At 44.0% G+C, this 13,354-nt stretch overlaps 1 protein-coding gene across 46 annotated transcripts in view; it reads right to left on the bottom strand.

The window, feature by feature from the left end:
- ANK2 (ankyrin 2) overlaps positions 1 to 13,354 on the bottom strand; it is a 247,997-nt gene that overhangs the window by 37,767 nt on the left and 196,876 nt on the right. For 35 of the 46 annotated variants that reach the window (XM_042026788.1, XM_042026802.1, XM_042026801.1 and 32 more), the window contains 11 exons: positions 12,383 to 12,481; positions 11,553 to 11,750; positions 8,643 to 8,741; positions 8,371 to 8,469; positions 5,841 to 5,939; positions 5,425 to 5,622; positions 3,557 to 3,655; positions 2,891 to 2,989; positions 1,330 to 1,527; positions 241 to 339; positions 35 to 133 (listed from right to left, as the gene is read on the bottom strand). In XM_042026788.1, coding sequence (XP_041882722.1) covers positions 35 to 133; positions 241 to 339; positions 1,330 to 1,527; positions 2,891 to 2,989; positions 3,557 to 3,655; positions 5,425 to 5,622; positions 5,841 to 5,939; positions 8,371 to 8,469; positions 8,643 to 8,741; positions 11,553 to 11,750; positions 12,383 to 12,481 — 1,386 coding nt within the window. The remainder of the gene's footprint in view (positions 1 to 34; positions 134 to 240; positions 340 to 1,329; positions 1,528 to 2,890; positions 2,990 to 3,556; positions 3,656 to 5,424; positions 5,623 to 5,840; positions 5,940 to 8,370; positions 8,470 to 8,642; positions 8,742 to 11,552; positions 11,751 to 12,382; positions 12,482 to 13,354) is intronic. The other 11 variants (XM_042026822.1, XM_042026820.1, XM_042026821.1 and 8 more) reach the window with 3 other exon arrangements.

Consider the following 13,354-nt stretch of genomic DNA (forward strand, 5'->3'; position numbering starts at 1 on the left):
AATAGCAAAAGCAAAGCAATGGAAAATTCTTTACCTTTGTTTTAGCATTGACATTTGCGCCGTGCTTGAGGAGAAAATTCACCATTTTGATGTTTCCATAGTGACAGGCCACAATTAAAGGTGTATAACCAAGCTACAGGAGGAGAACAAAGAAGTAAAACTGCAAGCTCAGTGGAACATTCCTTGGACAAGGGCAGCACCCTTCGGCATGCTGGAGACCGAAGCCACTCCATGATTTACCTTTGTCTGAGCATCCTGATTTGCACCGTGTTTGGTGAGTATTTCGGCTACATTCACTTTATCCTCTTGAGCAGCAAGGTGTAAGGATGTCAGTCCAGCCTGGAGATGGAATATAACAAGTAAATAAATAGATAGAAGTAAGAATAAAACCCTACTTTACGTAAGGAATAAAATCTACTTTCCCACTTCTTCATCTTTAAAACATGAATAGATCCTAACTATAGCTTCTGAGTATGGGTGGTGTTTTTAAACAATGTAGAGTCAATATAGCTCCTGTTCCAGCTGACAAACAGCTCCAAAACAATTACATCACCATACCCATAGAGGTCAACTTTCAGGCATCAATGCTCAGATTTGCTACAATAATGTAATTTGGGAAGCTGAGAAGCCCATTAATAAAATGTGCTTCCCACTCCTCAGACAGGAAGGGGAACCTTGACAACAGCAGGCACAAGTCAGAATGAAGACATTAACTCCAGAAATAGATCCCATTCAAATGCCAAAGAAAAGGATGCAGCCTTTAACTGACGCCCCACTGTGATCACGCGCAGTGCTTTCCTGTGAACAAGGCCCTGAACAAATTTTGTGTAAGGAATGAAAATCACCTTGTTTCTATTAGCAGAATATATTAACTCCACGCAAGGAGAGACCTGAGCCTTCTAGTCTGACTTGTATGAGCAAAAGCTGCAGGCTTTTCACCTGCATAAATAAGATTTGTATATATCCCTGGATAAACCCAGCGACCCATGAAGATTTACAGTAATGGGGTTTTTTTTGATGACCTTGTTTTCCATAAAAAAGCTGTCATACACAATCATTTAAAAAAAATTGGAAAGGTCTTCCATAGAATTTTTCTTAGTCTACTCCAGTAATACTGTTGTTTTCTTATTTGCCAGAGAATGTAAATTTCTTCACTCAGAAAAAAGGCTGAAGGATAAAAACATTAGGAAAAGAGCCTCTGCTGGCAAGCGCACTGAATTATTTCAGACTGTAGCTCTCAGGTTTCTGGTGCATGTTGTTACAGACACAAACGTCACATCTTACTGGATACTCCCAACCCACAATACTTTGTCTCCAAACGTGAATTACCTTTGTTGCCACGTGGATGTTGGATCCTTTCTCCAAAAGCAAAGTCACCATGTCAGTGTGACCTTCCTGGGAGGCCAAATGAAGTGGGGTGACCCCTTGCTTGGTCAAAATGTTGGTATCAGCCCCGTAGTTCAACAGAGTGGTAGCTATCTGCATCTGGTTTTTCTTGGCAGCAATATGCAGAGGCGTATATCCATTCTGACACCAGCCAGGAAACAAAAGGAAAATAAAGTTACCACAACAGCCATATAAGCCTAAGAAGTCAGGCACCATAAAACAGTATTATTTGATGTTACCCCTGCTATTAGAGATGAGAGTTCATTAAATTTTCAAGGCCAGACACATCCCACATGGCCCTGCTGTTGTGTTGCTTTGTCCGTCTGTTATTTTCGCCGCCTAAACCAGATCAAAGCCAGCCCTCACCAGGGTGGGCAGGACTGTTCCACCAATACCTTCAAATTATCTCGAGTTTGACACCTATATTTGGTACAACCTATGTTGCAAAAATCCCTTTTGAGTGATGAGTGACATTCCCCATGATGAGTGATGGGTGCACACTTTTCATCACATTATGCTTTTTCAGAGCATGTGGGTAGAGATGTGTTTGCATATGGAATTTTAATACATGTGCCAGTCACAGGCTGGAAACAGCAATGGGGTGGAATGTTTTTGTGATCGAATTAACCATTTAAGCACAGTAGAATAGCATTTTCTGGCAGTAAGACAACTTCCTAATCGCTTTATAACACATCGTGAGAGAAAAATCCTGGGTGCCAGCACACAGATCCTGTGGGGGTACTTGGCTGAGTTGGCCTGTGGTTGTTTTGTTGGGTTTTTTTAAGTGGGAGTTTCCCAAACTACCCTGCTTTCCATGCACTGCTGTGGAAACCACATTCCCAATACAACCCTTGAACGTTTCCTGGAAGCCTGTAGATCAGCAGCTTTGCAGAGAGCAGGACACTCTGGTATTGCACCCATCTGGTCACCATTTTCCCCTTTTAGCAGCTTTTACTTTACACATCGATAGCATACCACCACTCCTACCGCTGGAATGATTAGTGTGCATGGTCGGAATACACATTTCTAAAGTCATTGCTAATATTGCACAATAGTGAGGTGACTTCCAGCTGTGACCAAAGCTCTAACAGGGCTGGGTGCCCTCAGGGCTCCACACTGTCCCCTCAGAGCTCCCCTCACCTGCACAGTGATACCACAACACCACTCCTAACCCCAGAACGAAATTTCTAATGCCATTGCTAACATTGCACAATAGCGAAGTAACTTCAGCCGTGACTAAAACTCCGGTGGGACTGAGTCCCCTCAGTGTAAGGGCTGCCCCTCAGGGTCTCCTCAGGGCTGCCCCCACGTACGCACTAACACCACAGCACTGCTCCTAAACCTGGAATGAATTCCCCTTGTGCTCGTTCGCCATCTTCCTTGTCGGAATATACATTTCTAACGCCAGTGCCAATGCTGCACGTTAGTGAAGCGACTGGCGGCTGCGCCGCGGCTCCGTCGGGGCCAGCTCCCCCCAGGCTCCCCTCGGGGCGGGCGGGCTCACCTTGGCGGTCGCGTGAGGCGAGGCGCCCTTCTCCAGCAGCAGCAGCGCCACCTTCTGGTTGTCGTAGTGCGCCGCCACGTGCAGCGGCGTGAGGCCGTTCTGAAAGGGCGGGGACGGCGTTAGCGCGTTACGGGACGAGGGCGCGGGCGAGCGACGGCAACGGGAGACGGCGGGGAAACGGGATGGAGGGGACCGGGGTGCGGTGGGATGGAAGGGTCCAGGAGGCTGCAAGGGACAGAGGGGATGGGGGGGGCAATGGGGATGGACAGCAAGGCCATGGCAGGCAGCTGGCTGTTAGCGGGGAGAAGCAGCGTACCAGGCCAACCAGGGTGGCAGCCGCAGGCTTCCATCACACCACAGCAGGGAAAACCTGGGCTTTGCTCCTGTGTTTATCCATTGGGAATTTAGGTAGCTTGATGGAACCGCTGCTTTCTGAGCCACAGATGCATACCTGCCCTCAGAGCAGCCAAGCACCCACCTGCCATGGACCCAAACCCAACATGCTGGGTAGCAGCACTCAGCCATCACCCCGGGGGAGACACGACCCCAACAAAGCCACGGTCACCGGGCAAAAGCAGCTGCAGCCCTCTTGGGGTGCATATTTCACACAGTTCTTCCTTAAGGAAGGATCCAACACACGTCTGACTTTTTCTTCCCCAGCAGTACCTTGCCAGAGGAATCGGGACAGGCGCGACGCTGCAGCAGGAGCTTTGCCACTTCCAGGCTCCCATATTTGGCTGCCACGTGCAATGGTGTGAATCCCTTCTGAAAAATTCCAGGAGATAAAACACAGACTTGTGTGTTAAAGGTCATGCTGACATCTCTTGTTTAAGAACTATGTGTTAAGCACTTATTCTTCTACCTCAGAATCAACAGCTGAACCTAGAAAGAGCAGCCTCTCTCGAAAGCAGTTTGAGAAGCACGAAACACAATAAAATACTTTCCCTTTTATTATTCTTCCCTATGTATGTGCTGTCAGGCTGGCAGACATTTGTCTGATACAGACTGCACTAGCAACACACACTGCGTAGGGGCAATGAAGGTACTTCTTCAAATTTACACCCCAAATCAGCTTCACCTTTTTTTTTCCATGGTGACAGCTTTAAAAGTATTTCCTGCATCAGTCATTGCCAGTAACAATGAAACACCAACTAAATTCATCGAAAAAAACCTCCAAACTCCAAATCTTTTCCTCCATTAGGGTGTGATGAAAAATTATTTGTACTTGGATTTGTGTATTCATACATTCACAGAGTTTTACCAAAGCTAAAAAAAACCCCTTCTCTTTCCCTGTTTTAATTGGTTAGGAAAGCTCATGGATGTACGACAGTAGGTGGCAGGCTGCACCGCTGCCTGGCAGTACTTCTGGGAAGCTGCAATGACCTATTTGCGTGGCACATAAGTGATGTTTAATGTTTATTATCATTATCATTTAGTTCCATTAATCCCACGTCAGAAGGAGTTTATATTGGGTAATCTCAAACATTTTCAGTTCACAAATCACAGGTCTATAAAGATATTATCTACTAGGCTCCATCTTCTCCTATTCATAATTATAGAATGTTCCTGAAATACTAATTGCCATCGAGCAATATGGGAAATTAGGAAAGTATTTAGTGTATTTTTAGCCATTCTAATGTGGTTTAATAGCTGGATAAAAGGAGAACAGCAAGCACTCCCAGTAATCCATGGATCATAATTTGAAAATTGCTGGTTTAGTCTTTTAAACCATAGAAGACACCCTGTTGTTCATAAGCATGTTTTAAGCTCCAGCTGTAAAACCAAGGGTACTTTTATAAATAGTGAAAAATACGTGATTCTCACTTATCAAATGCTTTAAATTTGGAAAAGATATCTTGGTATATAATTCTCTTCACAGCTATCTATTTTCTTACATGTTCATCTCTGTTAGGAGTCTATTGGTACCATTTTTGGCTAAAAAACCCACTAGTGGTTCTGGAGAGCATGTCTTTTATCATCCCAGACAAAATGGCCTGTTGTGTCACATGACACCTCATTTTAGAACCTCATTTTAGAAAACAGATTCAACATGCGATGTGACTGGACAGATGCTGACTTCTATGCTTTAGGAACATTCCTTTCAGCTAGCACAGGGCAGAATTATTTTACTATTTAAGTAAAGAAGGTATTGAAGAATAAAAGGCGGCCTGTTCATAAAGAATGTGTCATTGCCATCCCTTTTTTTGTTTTGGAAATTTAGCCCAAAAAAGCCCTGCCTGTAAGACAAAGGGAAAGGGAGAAACAAGGACATTTTAAACCTGTTGGGACAATGTATTTATCAAGAACTGCATTTGGCTTCAGTGGGAACCAAACCCAATTTTAGATGACAGCAAAATAAGTTGAAATTTGATTAACTTGTGATACATTACTCCAGTCTACTGAATTGTTGCCGATTAAATAAGAACAAAATAAAAGGCCCAAACAACTTAATTTCTCAGCGTGAAAGCACACTCATCACGGCACAGACCTCCTCCTGTGCCACTGGCACACGGATCTGAAGCGTTCTGCCTTACCTTGGTGGACATGGAGTGTGAGGCACCCGCCTCGAGGAGCACGGAGGCGACGTCGAGCTGCCCCTCGCGGGCAGAGATGTGCAGCGGGGTGTAGCCGTTGGTGGTGGCGGCATCGGGGTGAGCCATGTGCTGCAGCAGCAGCTGCACAATCTCCGTCTTGCCCAGGCGAGAGGCGATGTGCAGCGGGGTCTGTTCTTCCTACAACTCAAATCGAGTGGGTTGTTAGTGCGGGTGGAGCCACCCTGAGCACACTCCTCTTCCTTGCTCCCCCCCAGACCTTCCTACGCATTTGTCTTGCACACTCGTAGGAAGCGATAACAATAAAAACGGGCTAATGGAGGAGAGGGAAGTGGTGAGTGACTGCTTCAGCCATGGTTTTAAGAGGAAGCAAAAAATATTGCAAGCAGAACACCTACCCTGGCTCGAGCATCAACCAGGGCCCCATTCCTCAGGAGGCAGCGAACCACTTCCACCTGCCCGGCGCGTGCCGCCATGTGCAAAGCAGTTTCTCCACGCTGCAGGAGAGCAAAAGCATATCAGTGTCCTAAACCTCCACGAAGAAAGAGCTTTGCCAGTGTCAGTCCCACCCATGACAACTTGTGCTGAGACGCAGCCTTCTGGCCTCCTTCTGAGACTCTGGCTCCAGCCCCAAGGTGGGGTGTGAGTATGTGTCACTGTACCTGGGGATGCCTTGGTTTGGCAGCTGGGCAATCCCAGACAAACATAACCTCAGCCACTGAGGGACAGAATGAAAATCCCAGCTTCAGAAAATTCTGACAGGTGGACTTGCTCTGGTCACATATGCCCCTCAGCTTTCTATGTAACAGGGCATCGGCTCACGCGCCGCACGGGAGATGAGAGCACACTGAGCCTGTGTCTCTCCAGGGATTGCATGGCACAGGAGCCTCAAGATGGAAGGGGATATTCTTCCAGATGGTACCTCCCTGCACACTGTGTAGAGCTGGCAGCATTAAGAAGGCCTTGCAATGGCTGAGCACAACTCAGCCAGCACATGAAACGTGTAAAATCTGTGCTCAGCATTGTGGCTCTATCTCCAGGCTGTGAAATCAATCTTGTTTCAAGCCTTTTGTAGCTCATAGAACTTGAATAATAAGAAATTTTGAAAAGCTGACTGGAGTGAAATGGAATTCCAGATCAGGAATATTCAAAGCGTTTACTTTTTGCATAGGTTTCCCAAGAAACACTGAAAATGAGGGTTCCTTGAGGATAGCATTCCTAGTTTAACTGGGCTCTCTTCTTGGAGTGCAGTGTCCCAAAGTGGACTGAAACGGTCCCTGTGCAGCTCTCACCAGTATCTGGTACATCAGGTCCTGGGACAGCTCCACAACCAGGAGCTCTATTCATCTATCATGAGTACACAGCAGGACCCATCATTTATTGTGTTAATTGTTAATTTTTCTTACACCAGACCTAGAGAATATTGTGTTGTAAGGTCTTTATGCCCTCGATTATCAATTGAAGTGAAAGTGCCAAAATGAACACGCTAGTCAAAACCTTTTACATCAGAATCAGGAATCACACCTTCTTGTCCTTGTCTAGATGTAGGGAAAGAAGCAGCCTAAGCTTGCCTGATAATTACTTTTAATTACAGCAAACCCTCTTAACCAGGACTTGATTTATCTTTTCATTTTTAAATTAACATTATACTACTACCTGTGATTACTAAGTATGCAACAAACAAAATCCCACTACCCTAGCTACAAATCTTAATAATTCCATCTATATATAAAGTTTATTACCTGAAGAATGAGCTGTTTAAGAGGTGAAAAACACTCTAAAGATTAAATTTCTACCATGACCCTTTTGTGCCTGAATTAGCAAAGCAATTTAGGTTTTGGAAACAGTAATTCAACAGGGAACCTCAGCTTACCAAGTGAAAGCCAAGACATCTGCGTAGCAGAAATTGTAAAGTGTTAAACTTTGCACACAAATGTCTGGTAACACAATATTTTTAACTGCTTCCACAAGAATTTTGTGGGGTTTTTTTATTATTAATAAAGTTCTTATATAAAAACTGCTTCTATAAAAGAAGTATGAAAAGTCTGTTTTAATGATTCACATAAACAAGTCCGCATGCTCAACAATTTTACTGGGTTCCATGTAAGATTTTTCCAGCTGAGAAAAACTAATGAGTCCAGTGTACCTGGATTACCAAATTTTTGTTGGTTTTGTTGTTGGTAACACTTACCTATAACCTTACATACTGTAAAAAGCTCCTTTCAAAGTACAAGTGGCTCCCAAGTTGAATATTTGTTTATACTGACAAATTCAAACAGTAAAACATATTATGAAATACATCTCAGAAAATCATAATGTTGTTTTTGTTGTTATTTTTCTTGGTAACTAGAGGCTGTTGGTATACAAACACTGATTTCTGTGGTAAGTCAGGTTCTGCATTTTGTGCTATCTCCCAAAGGTCACATTTTCCAGATTTAAACACCAGTTCCTGGAATTTCCCATCTAAGAAGAACAACTTGAGTTTCCCAGTTTTGCTTTTTGTTTAATTGTTGGGGTTTAAGCATTTTATTCTCTTTCACTGACAGGAATGACAGAATTTCATGACAGCCAGTGAAGTTATGCAGGCAGAAATTAGAGCCATTTGGACTTGAATTTCATCCTTCAGAACGGAAACACAGAATTTGCGGGATGTGGCTTATAATCCACTTCGGATGTTTTTGGTGAGCTTTGTCCATTTCTAAGGAAAACTTTACCTACTCAAGCATTGTTGTAGAATACATGAAAACAGAGATGGCTTATAATGACGCATACAGCCATCACTTTCCCCTCTTCACTAGAAGTGCTACAATAATTTGTCCTAGAATGCAATAAAGTATCACTAAAATGTGACCTTGGGTTGAGCCACATGGTAGCCCAGAGACTCTCTGTGGGTCCTGAGCAGATGGTTCTAGTGAAAGCCATACTCACAATGTTAGTGACATCGGGAGAGGCTCCGTTCTGCAGCAGAAGGAGGACTATGTTCAAGTGGCCCATAAATGCAGCCACATGTATTGGTGTGAGGCCCGACTGCGAAACAAAGCAAGAGCAGTTTTACTCCTCTGCACGGTTGGAGGGATGGGCTTCTTCGTTTAAATAAAACATACAAGAAAGTGACGCATGACAGGAGAGACAGAAAAAAGGAAGCAAAAGAGGAGAGAGAGAGAAGGAATGTTTCTTCAGGACATGAAGCATTTTGCTACCTCTGTTATAGCCTGGATTGAAGCCCCATATTTCACCAGGAGTTCCATGACTTTGATGCGATTTTTCTTGCAGGCAATGTGCAGTGGAGTAAAACCATTCTGTGCAAAAGACAGTGGTGTTAGTTAGAAACATGCAGCTACACTTCCCACACAGCTTCATGCTGGCACGCTGGGAGCACAAGGGTTAGACTACCACAAACAACTGTTCTTTAAGCACAACAGGTTATGAATTACAGACATCTCCACTATCTGAGGCACAACAAAGCAGTGCTGCTGCTTTCTTCCCAGGCAGGGGAGAGAAAGTGAACCTCTGCCTCCACACTTCACGTACACATACGCCCACCCTGACTGCCGACTGTACGTGTGTGCATGTGGTTCCTGAGGCTGCACGTGTCTGTAAGGGGCACTCACAGTGCTTCCCAAGATTGCCTAACACAAGGGAAATCTAAGAAATTACAGAGATCACTTTGGAATCAGTGCCTTTATAAAGCATTTCCTATACCGCCATAGGAGAACCATGGAATCACAGAAGGTTTGGGTCGGAAAAGCCCATCTTGTTCCACATCCTACCACATGCAGGGACACCTTCCACTAGACCAAGTTACTCCAAGCTCCATCCAACCTGGCCTTGGACACTTCCACAGACAGGGCAGCCACAGCTTCTCTGGGCAACCTGTGCCAGGGCTTCCCCACTCTCACAGGGAAGAATTTCTCCCTAATATCTAACCTAAATCTACTCTCTTTCAGTTTGAAGCCACTTAAACTGAGAAAGAGAGGAATAGAGTACTTCTTCCAGATTCCACCTTAATTTGTCTTTTTACTTATAATCTAAGCATCTGTATGTATTTAGTTTTATATTTATACATCAACCTAAGGTGTAATATCCACGTTTAAGTGTGTGTGTACCTTAAATAAAGAACCACCCCTTCAGCTGTGGTGACATGATAATCTGATGACCATTAATGCAGGTTAAGTGTGTGCCGGAAGCTGAACAAGCACATTACTCACCACACGTGAACATTTTAGTGAAAAGCGCCAGTAACGTTTTTTAGATAATGTTGAAAAATTGCTCCATTTTCTAATGAAGAGGATCAGTACTGCCAAACAAGCAACCAGCAGTAACCAGAATCTAGCAGTGAAATCTTAGTTTATGGGAAGAGATAATCACATGACAATTACTCTACAGGCTGCTTCTGTTAAAGGAAATGTTAATTACTAGTTGATTTGAAGGTGCTTTAAAGCATATACACATTGAAAAAGCTGAGAACTCACATAGTGCTTGTATGCCCAAAGCATTCTGCAAACATTAACAATTATTTTCATAAATGTAGCTGAAAATTAATTCTTTGTAATATTTATTCCACTACCAGACTCTGCTGTATTTTATTACTCTTTCTCCAATTTCTAAAGAAAGAATCAAAACCATTTGATATTTTACCTCCCACACAACAGCTCTCAATATGTTTCTAAGGGAGTTTTAGTGTTTCAGAAGTTTGCACATTTTTCACTGAATTTTACCACCTCAGTTGATTTAATTTTGCTACTTCTATTTAAGTCGGGAACAGTTTGATGGGGGAGAGGAGAAGGCAGAAAAAAATGTATCACTAACAGAAATTATGAGCTTCATTTAATGTATTAAACACTATCAACAAGCCAGAGGCGACAAGTCCCTGATGGGAGAGAGAGAAAATGAGTGTGGCGGGGGGGAGAGAAAACCAGTTTGATGGGAAGAGAGCAGAGGCCTGAGGGTGTTCTCCTTTTGTTTCAGATGTTTCACAGGGAGGGGAACAGAAGATATACTTCTGGTCATGGAAGGAAAGAAAGAAGATGTAGGGGGTATGTGTGGGTGGCTGAGGAAAAGTGCAGCTAGAGATAATCAGAAGACTGGCGAGAAAAACAAGAAAGGATGGAAACAGTGTCAAAAAAGATCAAACAAGTGAACATGGCACTGAGAAAGACAAAGCAAGAAAAGTACAAGAGGAGGAAGCAAAGGGGGCTATGGGATTTGTGGGTATAGAAGGGCCAAGAAAAATGAGATGGCAGAAGAAAATGGTGTCAGTTCCAAGGAAGTAAAGGATAGGGAGAGCCTACACAGAAAAACAGTGGATCCTACTGTGGGCAGGAAGCTGGGGAAGGCATCCGAGTGCCCTGCAGTGGGAGTTCTGTGAAGGCCCCCAATGCAGCAGGCAATGGCGGAACTCCGGCCACTCAGGAGCATCTCAAGTGTTCACAGACTCTCTCCTTCCCTGACAGAGTGCAGTATATTGGTACATGAACTCCCAGGCAGCTAACAGTTCCTAGCAGAGAAAACTGAAATCTTGACTGGCTTTGGATACATTAAAGACTCTTGAAATGTTTCCAGAATCAAATGTGATGTTTTTCTTCTTATTAGGGGCAATGGTTCGATCAGAGAGTGAAAGGAATCATACCTGGTGTCTTGTAAGCGTAAGAACTGCTTTTTGCAAAGAAAGAAAAATGGCACCTACAGAGGAAAATGTCATAATTTGATAAATGCAGAAATATTAGCTTTTTTATATGATTTCCCTATGCCAATTAACTTACTGAATCAGTTGAAAACTCAAATTATTCGTGTATTGTACACCAGGTATGGAAAACTGCACCATGAATTCAATAAAACACCAATGCATACATCAACATCAGCTAGAAGCAGCTCTGATTTTAGGGACTCTGCAGAGCTTCCAGACCTGACACTACAGACCCTTGCAACAGGATGTATTCCATGACCGGGCCTAAGGATACAAGGCACAACGCTGGTAACCAGCAGGTGTGACACCCCTATGGCTGCTGCACCTACTTAAGGCTGTGGAGTTTGCTGACAGTTCTCACTTAGCTTTCCTGGTAAGAGCTACTGGCCAGCTTTGTTACGTGAGCCAGGTGGGACAGGTTTACCAGGGCACGGGCGTTGGGGTTGGCTCTCTTGTCCAGCAGGAGTTTGGTGACTCGGTAGTGGCCACAGTGAGCAGCCACATGCAGGGCAGTCAGGTAGTCCAGCGTCACATCATCCACGGGAGCCTTGTGCTGCAGCAGGTGCTTGACACATTCCACGTGGTCCCCCTGGGCTGCCATATGGAGTGGGGAGAGTCCATTCTGTGACAAAAGAGAACAGAACAGCAACTTCTAGTAACCCCCACTTAGACTGGGGCACGTATAAGGAGGACATCTGTTGTTGTGAGGTGCTGCTCAGTGGGCTCTGCTATTACACAAGAATCTTCCTCTTATCAGTTTCACCAAAGAGACAGAATTTGTAGGAAATGCATTAATTCTATATGTGTGTTTTCCAGATACGAGGAAGAACACATTGAAATAATTTTTCCAAGTAAAAACAATTAGGAGAAAGTGTCCTTGTTATCTTACATGAAGGATCAGGAAGTATGCACCAGGAATCACCTCTCAGGAGTGACTGACCCAGCTTCCACATCTGTGTATCCTACAGTCTCAGGAAGCAACACAAGGGAAGTGCTGGCAGTAGCACTCCACATCATGTGTGTAGTCTGGTATTAGAGAGAGGAGCAAACAAGTGTATGCTTTTCATATATTTGGAAAGGATAGTGCCCCATTATGTAAGAAAAGCTTTTTTTGGATCATTCTACCCATTAATACATCTCCTTTGGGAGGACAGGTACGTTCCTGTCCTCTTCCTTGTCCTCTCAGTTGACACTGAAAGTTCTGTGGAAGGTTACACAGAGGTGCTCACATGCTCTAACAGGGCACACACACACCTTGGTCCGTGCGAGCAGTGGGGCACCTCGCTCCAGGAGCAGCTCCACAACCTGGTCATGGCCACTTCGTGCAGCACAGTGCAGTGGGGTGAGTCCATCCTTAAAATAGAAGGAGAGAAAACAAATGAGCACATCCCCAGCTGTCCATCCTGGAACTCTGGGGAACAAGCTTCCAGGAAGGCAGCCCCACATGTGTGAAAAAGCTCCTTTTTTGACTCCTAACTGAAGCTGGCTCCATAACGTGAAGCTTCACCCCTGTTCTTCCTTGCACCAGTAAAGGACACTCTAAGGTTACTGTTTGGGAGAGGAAGCCTGTTGTGTACTGAAATCTCTTCTCAAAGAGGATAATGTGAGGATGCACTGCCTCCTCCCCTCCCTCCCTTCTCTACATGGCTTTGAGACTGCATTGCCTCTCCCTGGGAAATGCTTACTGGGTTGAGGATGCTCCATAAATCAACCCTTGTCCTTTGGATTGCTTTTGATGCAGGGATGAAACAAGCAATGTTCATACTAGAAAATTTACTATAGAATTTTCTTTTTCTTTTAAGCTGGCATCAAGAAAAAGAAGATTTTAAAACAATAGAAAAAGAGAGAAACAAATAGAACCAAATCTTTCATTTCTGAGATTGAGGGGTGAACAGAGAGCTAACAGTTCTTTTCTAAAATTGCTGTGAGACCACCAACTCCACAATGGTTTTTTCCATTGCAAAACACCATTCTGTACTGAAAGACTTGGTCAGGCTACTATTAATGATCACAGAAGTGGCAGTAAAAGATGTGTTGATGAACAATTTGGATGGGAGAACGAATTCTGTGCAGCTTTTGTACAGTTGGGACTTTATGCAGAAAAATAAATATGAGGCTAGAAAAATGGTTGTGAAAGAAAATTAGTGCTGAACGACAGAAAGGTAACACGTAGGATATGAAAAGTCAAGCTTTCATCTCATTAGCCTTCAGTACTGTTCACACATG

Source organism: Corvus kubaryi, unplaced genomic scaffold (assembly GCF_017639235.1).
Source record: "Corvus kubaryi isolate FWS band 111438036 unplaced genomic scaffold, C.kubaryi_AGA036_p1.0 37292, whole genome shotgun sequence".
In the NCBI taxonomy this organism is placed as follows: Eukaryota; Metazoa; Chordata; class Aves; order Passeriformes; family Corvidae; genus Corvus; species Corvus kubaryi.